Genomic DNA, 10,735 nt, shown 5'->3' on the forward strand with positions numbered 1-10,735 from the left:
CGTTAATCTTGCATGATTCAGGATTTCATCTATTCTTGAACGTATTTGTAGAGCCATTAAAGTAAGAGTGCTGAGAAGATTGCATAATTCTCAAAACTTCCCACACTGGAAATTGCTTGGGATAACAGTAGCACCTACTAATTAGCCACAGAGATTTGCAAGGCTATTGAGAGCTATGTTTCCCTCTCTCCCTGTGATGAGCATCCAAACAACTATGGGCTGTTCCCTCACCTCCTTTGAGCAGCCTTGCCTTTTTGTGGCCTTCACAACAGAAGATGAGGTAACACAGGATCAAAGATAAAATTGCTGTATTCCCTGCTTTGCAATACATGTGTCCTCAACACAGAAAAGAAATTGGGGTCTGCCATAAAAGCTTTGCAGGACCATAAATGCCCAAACTCACCAAAAACAGAAGAAAAGTGGCAGGTGATGTCAGATTTTTGAAGTCTGAAGCAGCTCTGTGTCTTCCTGTAAAGAGCATGTCAGCAACCTTGCTGCTTGCTTTTAAGAGCCCCTGTAAAGCTCTGTAGTCATGGCAGCAGGATTAGATCTCATTTGTGGAGCATAGCAACAGACCATGCAGGAAAAAAGGAAGGGAAAAGAAAAACAAAGAGCTGGATGCCCAGACAAATTTGCAAGAAAGAGGCATTGAGTTTTTGCATATACATTATTTCTGTTGTCCTTTGAGGATGACAGAAACGGGGAACAGGGACAAAACCAAGACAATTTGCGAGCTTTGTGAGAGACCGGAAGATTGTTCGCTAAGGTATCTGACAGGATCTGAAATCTGGTATTTGTCTTGTTAGTACATTTGAAAAATCACCATCATTCAGCAATCGCAGATGAATTAGTGTGTACCACATTTGTGACTTAGCCCTGTCCATAGCTTCTCTGGATGGAAGGTTTCTAAAACCAGAAAGTGTCCATCTGGCTGTCTGCAGTCTTGCCCATGAGAGAGCAGGTGCTCCTGGAAGAAGAATCTCATCAAGACATAGTGGATACTCAGAATGACTTCAAAGATGCTGTGACTATTGAGAGCTACAGTCACCAAAAATGACATAAGAGAAAGGTGTTGTCTTGCTCAGGACAATGATGAGGCATCGTGTTTCACTGGAAGCTCAAGCCTATCTGAACACTTCTCAGCTATGCTCTGCTTTATACATCTGTGTATGAGATTCATTGAAGACAGTCTGTTCCCTGATGAACGCAGACACACGCTGATGTTTGAAGGCAGATCTAATAGCTGAGTCTGACCAACACAAGCTCGTAGTGCAAATATAAGCATTGGTTTTGCAGAAGTCCTTTCTTGCAGTCCAGGCTATGGCCTGCCTGGCAGAAGTGGGCACCACTTTGTTCACTGTTTCAGAAACCAATTTCAACCAGCTGATGTATATGGAAGCCACAACTGCCTTCACAGAAAGAGATCTTTCTCCATAGGAAGGGAGAAAGAGGAAGAAGAGGCCATCTTTTATCAGCTGCTGATAGGAAAGAATCCCCTTCACCTGAGCAACAAGGAGCAAAGGCACAATGCAGAGTAGTCCTGCTCAGAGGCAGATAGGTGGGACAAAGACACAGGACCAGATGATACTGGTTTAGGCTGCTTAGACCATTTTTCTTGTCTCCCTCAAGTTGGCTGATGGCTCAGTTGCTCACTTTCATGAACCCAGCAGCATAAGTAGTACATCGCTGAACCACGCAGTGTCAAAATGTGTGTGTTTGCTGGAAGGAAGGAAAAAGAATTTCCTGGAGTAATTTGCCTTCTCTGAACAAACTAGAGTTGCCATGACTGAGTCTTGAGGAATTGGTGTTCAATACACATGAGCCCCTATGTGTATTTATGGGACTGTGAAGTTTTGAAACTGGCCTGGAAGGAGAGAAGGTGATTATCTTTAGTGCTAATCTCGTGGAAAAGCTGTCCCTTGGGTGCTTCCTAGCCATAAAGGTGGAAAGCACTTTTTGCAAGATGGGAAAGGCAGGCACTGTTGAGCCTTAAGGAGCAAAAGAGTGAAGTGGAAAAGTAAGTCACATGGGAAAGTACAATGGGAAGCCCTGTTTGAAGACGACATGAGAAGGTTTAGTCCAGAAGCAGAAGGCACTGGGGAAAAAAATTATAATGGGGCTCCAAGCGCCGGTGAACATGCAAGATAAACAGTACAGAAAAAAGGCCATATTCCACATATAGGAAAAAAAAAAGGAATAAAGCTAATAGAAATTGGTAAAATTGAAGGAAGAGGGGACATAAAAGGAACATTACTAAGAACAGCATTCAAATGGAAATAAAAACTTCTACTCATCTTAAACCAAGGAGACATTAGAGAAACTGACACATGTACAAACATGCACAGTCCATTCCCAGGTGGGGAACACAGGGGAGGCGGGGCCATGCAGGCTCCTGGCAGGTACTGCTTAAGCAAAAAGTGCACATATTCCATACTTTTTGGTATCCTTGCATGCATGATCAGAACAGTTATGGGTGCAGGATCCAGACCATTGTTTCCCTTTTCCCACTTAAGCAAGGACCCAGAAGGTGGCAGAATTACTCAGCAGGTGCTTTCCTTTATGGAAAAGAAGGTGAAAGTGTTGTCCAGAAAGATCTCTAGGCTGTTTGTCTCTTCTTCACATCGGGATCACCAGACTGTAGCATAGAATCCTCCCTGCAGCAGGAAAACATACTGACATGCTCCCAAGGATTTGCTGTGCCTGCCTATAGGTTAGTGAAGGGGGAAACAGCACGAGAGTGGTAGACAGTTCCCTCTTGGCACCATCCTTGCTGGGGTATCAAAGGAGTTAATGTTTTTGCAGCACAGTTTATCACTGAACAAACTAGAGCTATTCCTGTGCTTACCACTGGAACACCTGCTGCAGTATTTCCTTCATAAGCAGCCTTGCTTCCAGAAGAAAAGGAAGAATTTTAATTTCTTGGGAGCCCTGAGAAACTAACCTGTAGTGTGCTGAAACTGGAGGGAAAACATCTTAAAAACATTATTTCTCAGGAACAGGAAAGGGATGAGAGCCCCAAAGTAATATCCTCTGCTGCACAGCACAGAACCCAACCAGCCCAAATAGTGCAACTGGCTGCAGCTGAGAGTTCACAGCCAAACCTCCTTGAGCTGTAAATGCTAAGGCCTGGATATTAAACCATGTGAGAGAGGAACATGACAACATGGCCACAATTGTTCTTCTGTGAATGTCAAAACATATCCTAAACCAGAAGACGCTTTGGAAACCAGATGTTTCTGAGCAAGCCAAATCTCCTCTAGGGCCTGGATGTGTGGCTGGACAACTTTATTTCTACACTGAACTATTAAGGCTACTGTGAGCTACTGGCCATTGTTACTGAAACTGGATTCAAATTTTATAATGTTGAACACCAGTGAAAAGTTGTTTCAGAACTTACAAATGAGGATGGATGGGAGCACAGTCATGTCAGCTGTCAGAAAACTGATTTCTACAGACTGTTTTCAATGCCTTATAAATATCCTCCTTGAGTTTAACGTCTTGCATGCACTGTATTTTAGCTAGCTGCTTTAGTAGCCGCTGAAATAACATACCTGAAAATGCTCTCGCCAAAATATGGCTTTTAAAGACATACATTTTATCTTTGCAGATCATTTGAAGAAGACTATGACACAGATGAAGTCTTATCTCCCCCTGAAACTGGAGACAAGTCAGACAAACTAGTTATCTCAGATCTCTCAGCATAGAGAAATGGGAGGACATTTAATCAATGTCTTTCAAACTGGATAGTATTCAGTCCCAAGACACTTAGGGATTTTTCTTAAATTCATCATTGGAGCAATGTGCTTTATTTTGTACACTGTAACTTGAGAACCCTTTTTCTCTTCCTGTGTAATTGCAATAAGATATTTTCTATAAAAGGCTTTTTACAATGCGTTATCCTGCACGCTCATTAAAAATGGTGATTGCACCTTGTTTGGTTTATATATGAATTCTCTTATGTCCCCAGATGTGCAATAAATGCCAGCATCTAATGATTAACTGTAACAACTGCATGCAACATCTACAGTGGTTGTTCCTCAGTCAGTTCAGTCCTGTGCCATTCTGTCCCCTTGACTTTAAACCAGGAGTGACAAACAAGCTCTCAGATTAATTTAAATGTATGTCTAGAAATCTTTTAAAAATGCAAGTCACAATGAAGTTCTCTTTTCTTTGTGTCCTGGAAACCAAGGCAACATGCCTGCACATGGGGAGTGAAGTCCCTTTTTGCGCTTTAAACCACAAGCTCTTACAGTTGATACCGGACATACTTTACCTGTATGAATCTGTGGACAGTTAAAGCACCACATGATATAATGTTTCTCTAAGACTTTGAGATATAATTAATATTTCTACTTATTCTTCTGCACATAAGACATAGCATATTTATAGAAAAAAGACATAGATGCTGGTGTGTTGGAACTGCTGTCTCTTGGGTGCACCAGTTCTGTCTGTTCCCTGTTTTCCTCCCCTCTATTGTATTGCTAACCTGTAGCCTTCTCCAAGGGGCTAAGCTGAGATAATGAGGAAAAAACCAACCCTAACCTAGCGTGATAAATCTATGTTACCAGAGGGATCCTTTAACTGGTAAAGGAATTAGTCTGTAGTACTGCCAAAAATTTATTTTCTGCCCATGAAGTAGGCCCTAGTCTCAGAGACGAGACACTGTAACTAATGAAGTCATGCTTTAAGCGCAAAATTAAATTGACTTTCCCCATAGAACAGCAATTGGTGTCTCTAGTAATAGTACATGCTCTGCTGCTAGCGCTGTTCCTTCTTGCCTTGTAGCGGTCTGTGATTCAGCACAAAGGTGATTATAATTTGTTTTTACTGGTCCACAGTTTTAGCCATTGTAGATACACAAATAGAGCTGGTACTTACCTTCTCCAGCTTGGGACAGGTTTCAGCTGTCATATTTTATTTCAACTGTTGTAACTGTGCCCAAACATATAATGCTTGGTTGGCATGTATACACTATATTTCCTCTTGCCTCACTGTAAGGATATCAAACCATGCTGCCTCAGGACATCCCTGCATGAATCCCTGCCAAAATACCTGAGACACAAGTGCCAAGGCCAGGACCAGACCTCTGAGCAGGCACCTTCTTGCCTGCCCTAAAGGAAGAACCCACCCAGTTAAGAGATAATGTGTGTATAGAGACACACACTGTTAGCCTGGTGTATTTTGTACATATAGATGCTAGCACAATGGAACATTTATCCCTAGATGATACCTTTAAGTGCTTACTCTTAATAACCAAATAAAGTAATTGGCTGATCACTACAATGCAGCTTCAACTTTTCCAGGAGCCTTTGAAGCGTAACGCCTGCCTCCTGATGCCCAGATGGGATATACCGCTGCTGCGTTGAGGTTAGTAACTCTTCCTCAGGATGAAAGTCTGAAAGAGAGGAAGTTTTCAGTTATACTGGCCTTGGAGATCTATTCTGTTTTTCTTGAACAAAGCTGCTGCTTCATCCAGATTCATATACACACACCCCAGGATCCTGGATTTGATATTTGGGAAGCTTCTGGATTATTAGCAAAGGCACTGCAAGGTAACTTCTATAGCACAAGATGTAAGCAGGGAGCACTCTAACCAAACCAGGATAAGCCTCTTTGAATGCAGCAAGGACACAGGAGCAGCTCTCTTCAACACCAGGGTACTTGAATCGCATCTCCACAATCACTATAACCCCAAGGGGAAAAGCTTCACTGGGGATGATTCCACAACGGCCCAAATGCAGAAGAAACTAGGAAATGATTGCAGAAATAATATAGGATGGAAGTCGCACAACCACTAATTGTAACCAGCTCCGTCCACTTCTTACCTGAAAGAACATGGGCAAAGCAGTTCACCTCTTTTCTTCACTATCTAGGTCCAGAGTTGTCTTTTAGTTTGATAAAATTTTACATCTGTCCAAAGACAAAGATTCCTCAAAGGAACAAGAAGACCCTGACCCCATTCTAGGCTGAAATTGAACCTTCATGTTATTTCAGCATCACTAGTTTTTAACTCCATAAGCAGCAGTACTGGACCGTCTAGTTGCCAGTTATGTAAAGTCTCAGTTCAGAATACCTTAGTGATTGTCTCTTTAAGCTTTTAACCTGAGATAGCCCTGGCACCTCTAAGACAAGAAGCTTTTCCTAGCGCTGTACAAAATAACACAATAATTCAGGCTGGAAGGGACCTCTGCAGGTGTCTATTCCACATGCTCCCTTCTAAGGCAGCCCAGCTTCAAAGTGAGAGCAAGTTTCTTAGTACCTCACCTAGCTGAGTTCTGAAAAATCTCCATAGATAGTAATTCTACAACCTCTCTACATATTACATTTCCTCCTTCTCGCTATGGGAGTTCAGAGCAGCATTCTTTTCCAGGAAGGATGTACATTCCTGGGAATGCACCATTTCTTTTTCACACAAGGAGGGAGCTAGATGAAGGACTCAAGGAGCCACCAGTTGAGCAAGTGACACCCTGTTCTCAAGCACCACAGGTGTGTTGGGATGCAGACGCAGTCGATGATGTAAAGATCTGGTACTCCAGCAACTCTTGGTGCATCGCTGTTTTGGTTTGACATTTCTGTTCTTGCTTGATCATACCTTGAGCCTACTTCTGCTGCTCCTGCTCTCTATTCACCCACCACTTCAGGATCTTTCATCTTTCTCCTTGTATGCCTTTTGCAGAGGGGCTTTAACTCAATCCATCGAATCAATTCAGGCTTCCACCTCACAACCACATCAGTCTGCCTGAAGTGGCGCCTTTTTTTTTTTTAAGAAGTCAGTAGCCCAAGCGTGGTAAAAAACCCCACTTCCATTTTCAAGGTTTGGCTTCACTAAACTGAGAAAGAAGTTTGCTGCTGCTCTGCTGAGCCCTTTGGCCCCCAAATCAAGGCCATCTCTTTTACAACCAGAGGTTCACTGCTGCTGTGACAGAATGATTACAAACCAAATTACTGCTTTCTAGTAGGTCAACACAAGCTAATCAAAGAAAAAAACACAAAAACACAACCAACTTAGAGCAAACGTTTTTTGCCTTATATCCAAATATAAGGACAAGCTACATAAGCCACTGCTGGCGCAGTATCAGTGAAAAACTTGCAGTAATTTTTATTATTTACTCTAGGAGTAGAAATCCGTTCTGTCTCACTAATGAGTTTGAAAATAATCATAATTCAGCAGCCACAGATGAATTAGTAAAGGAGGTATTCTACACCCCAGTTGTGACTTAGCCCTGTCCACAGCTTCTCTGGATGGAAGGCTTCTAAATCTGCAGTATATAAGCAAGGGAAATTTGGGAACTCTTCTCCTACTTCTTAGCTTTTCTTTCTGGGACTGTCAAAACAGAGGAAGACAAGGATGTTTGTGAATACAGACACAAGAACCTGGTCAGCTGCAGCACACGCCAGCTTCAGAGGTCAGCAAGCTCTAGAATGAAGTGACCCAAGAATCACAGCACAGAAAGCTTGTAGGAGTCCACTTTGTTCTGACTTGGCCTCCTGCCTCCAACTGTCAATGCCACTTTAGATGTTGCATACCTTCAAAGACAAATGATGCATTTTTCATTGTAAATCCAGCTCAGACTGAAGGCTGTTATGAGCTGGGTTCCTTTTTCCTTATGAGTAGCCAGAAAAGTGAGTAGAATTCAGTTTTGCATGATAAAAAAAACCAACACGTTTGTGTTTGTTCTCTCTAGTCTGCTTTTGTCTAGCAAAATTAAGTCCTGTGTACTTACAAAACCCTTGCTTTTTATTTTCATATTCACAAATATTCTCTCTGTAGTACTAAGATTGGAGATACGGCTCGATACAACCACATACAATTACCGCTGGAATGGCACTAGCTTGATTATTTTCTTTCTTCTAAAATCTCAGTAGTAATTGCTACGTTACCGTTTTCGTCATCAAAACCCAGGCACTGACATGCTCCCCTTCTGCCGGGCTGCCACCACGCGGCAGTGTTGCAAAACAGACATGGACAGCAAAAAAGAAACTCCAGTCAGTCTCAGGTTTACAGAAAACATTGTGGAAAACCTTCCTGCTCTCCTGAACTAAAGATTTAAGAAAGCTGATTTGAGATACTCTAACTAAGGTACCGTGTTTAGTTTCTGAAACAAAATATGCCTGAAAGGCAAAAAAAAAAAGGGTCACTGAAGCGTCATTTTAATAGTATGTATTTTTGGAGTATGGCGTTTTAAATCACAGCATCTTAGGTCTATGCAATCAAAACTGAACCTCAGTAAAGAGCATGAGCTACTCTAAGAAAAACACGTAAACAGCGCTTACCCTTTTGTTCTATTCTTTCCTCCATATACTGGGTGATGGTCTTAGAAACTGAGTTTTTAATAATAAAGGTTCTCATTCTTTGTAAAAGTAGTTTGGAGAAATTTTGTGCTGGCATGGTTTTATCTTTGTATTTTTACATTGTATTTTCTTTTTTTGGCAAATAAAGGACTTTTGAATTTAAAAAGTAAAACCTGTCTTGTAGTGGTGGGATACAGCATTACTGTTCACTTCATCTCCATCTGTTGTGCCAGAATCATCTTCCCTGCTGTTCCTAAGCTCATGCATCCAGTTACCTGTCAGCAAGCCTGCCAAAGCCAAAATTCCAGGCTTTCTTCTCAAAAATACTGGGGAAGAGAAGCAATCCTACCACTCATCTTCCTCCCTCAACATGGAGCACTATCTGCATGCTGACTTACCAAAACACCAGGCTCCCTCATTTTAACCTGTCCTGAGAACACGCATCTCCTGGCTTTTCTGCAAGTGGAGCTGGGGGGGGGTGGGGGGTGGGAAAGCCTCTTCTAATTTCATTATATGCAAATGCTCAAGCAGAAGCTCTGCATTGTCTTATTACTTCACCTGTGCAACTGATGGGTCAGCGTTCCTGTGTGCCTAAATCTGTACGTAGCACAGTCACTTTTTGGTGGGGACCTCTAGGTTTCTTTAAAATACCAGAAGCACTTCAGTTTGAAAAATTAAATAGTTCAGACCAAACCAACAAGACGTGCTTGTGACATTATCGGTACTACTTTAAATAGCATTATATACCTTTCAGAGTGAATTTCATCAGCCCTGCCACATACCTGGAATGATTCTAACATACAAAGCTCCTCTTCTTTGTCGTTTCACTTCTTAGAAGGTTAGTTAGCAACCAAAAGCTTATTTATAAACATCATTTGTATAAAAATTAAATACATAAAATGTCCGCGGGTGTGTACTTCTTGCATACAGTAAAAAGTTGCTTTTATTCTGGACCACACCAGAATCTCTGCACAATTCGTGTGCGCATCTGTACAACTTTTTCTTGAAAGTCGATCAGAGTTTCCTTGAACAAGCAGCTCCTTGCTGTGCCAGAACTACCTGCCTCAGAAAGCAGGCTTTTCAGGTTTTGTTTCAGGCTGCTGGTATGCTGTAACTCTACAGATTTTTTTCTGATAATACAAAAGTTTATGGTGCTTGTAGGGGGGCGGCCTCCAAGATGTAATGATGATACAAATGGAAGCAGCTGCACAAGAAGTCGTCTGTTACCTGCTTCTCCGTTTGTGATTATGTTTCAAAACTCATAAGCACATACAAGAACACCTGCAGGGAGTTCAATGGAAAAAGAAGCGTCTGTGGCAACCCTGTTGTTCACACGCACTGTACCATCGGGTTGGACGAGCATGAGAGCAAGAACATCACCTGCATGAGTGACCTGCTAGAAGAGCCACAAGGTCAACACAATCCAAGTGTTCACCTCCAGTTCTCTTTCCCTGTCCCTCCTCCCTCCAGGATTTAATCCCAACCAGTGGTTTCACTAAAGTATGATACACGGAAAGAGCCCTTCCACTCAAAATGAAAGTCTACACATGGTCTGATCTGGATTGTCAAAAGCAACAGGCTAGTTCTACACCACTACACATTACCAGAAGTCCATGCCTTCCAGAAGGAGCTCTGTTCTTTCCATCTTTGCAACATGTTTTCAGGCAGGAAGACTCCCACAGCAAAACATCGGATGAACTGCTGCTTTTTCCTTCTGATGCAGCTCTACAAATTACAGTATTTTAATAAAGTTTGGAAGTTAATAACTGTCTTCCCAATTCTCTTGAAGAATGGTGAAGTATCACACACTTCCTATATGAAAAGAAATCCCCAAGCATATCCTCTGTGCTAATGCTGAGTACAGCTCCCCACATCCACAGCACCGCAGGAAAAACACCTGGTTGACGGCAGCTGGGGAACTCCCACCAGCCCAGCCCAGCCTAAGCTGGGGCTAAAATGATCCTTGCGACTGCTGTCTGTCAGGGATTCCCCAGTGCTTCCCCACACACACCGAGCAAGTCCTTGCTGTGGCTGCCTCGGGCTGAGTTTTCACTCAGCTCTCTGTGACCGCAGCCAACGCTGGACGGTCCCAGAACATACGCTGCTCCTATTGCTATAAAATGGAAACTGATGCTTTTCAAACTAGAACCACTGCAGTTATTTTCAGCAACATTATGATCCTTTCCATTGCTCAGCTTATTCAAGAACAACTAGCCAGGAGGTTAAGAAAACCAAACCAAGCCAAACTAATTTAAACAATTACAGAATTAGTCATCAACAGACTAAGTAGTATTTAGACAGTAAGTTCAACATATGCCACACTGATGCCCTCAGCAGTTGCAAAATAGAATTAGAAAACTAATATTTATTAAATCAATTTGAATTTTAATATACATTTCAAGAACGTGGCAGCATAAAAGGAAATGTTTTTAGAAACAACCTG

General features: G+C 42.1%; 1 protein-coding gene across 7 annotated transcripts in view; it reads left to right on the top strand.

Moving 5' to 3' along the window:
- PPP2R3A (protein phosphatase 2 regulatory subunit B''alpha) overlaps positions 1-8,464 on the top strand; it is a 61,008-nt gene extending 52,544 nt beyond the window's left edge. For 6 of the 7 annotated variants that reach the window (XM_064457157.1, XM_064457156.1, XM_064457154.1 and 3 more), the window contains one exon: positions 3,608-3,933. In XM_064457157.1, the coding sequence (XP_064313227.1) occupies positions 3,608-3,704 (97 nt within the window). In that variant the 3' untranslated portion in view covers positions 3,705-3,933. Of the gene's footprint in view, positions 1-3,607; positions 3,934-5,303 lie in introns of those variants that run through there. The other variant, XM_064457159.1, reaches the window with a different exon arrangement.
- Positions 8,465-10,735: the final 2,271 nt, after the last annotated feature.

This window comes from Phalacrocorax carbo, chromosome 7, assembly GCF_963921805.1.
Source record: "Phalacrocorax carbo chromosome 7, bPhaCar2.1, whole genome shotgun sequence".
NCBI lineage: Eukaryota > Metazoa > Chordata > Aves > Suliformes > Phalacrocoracidae > Phalacrocorax > Phalacrocorax carbo.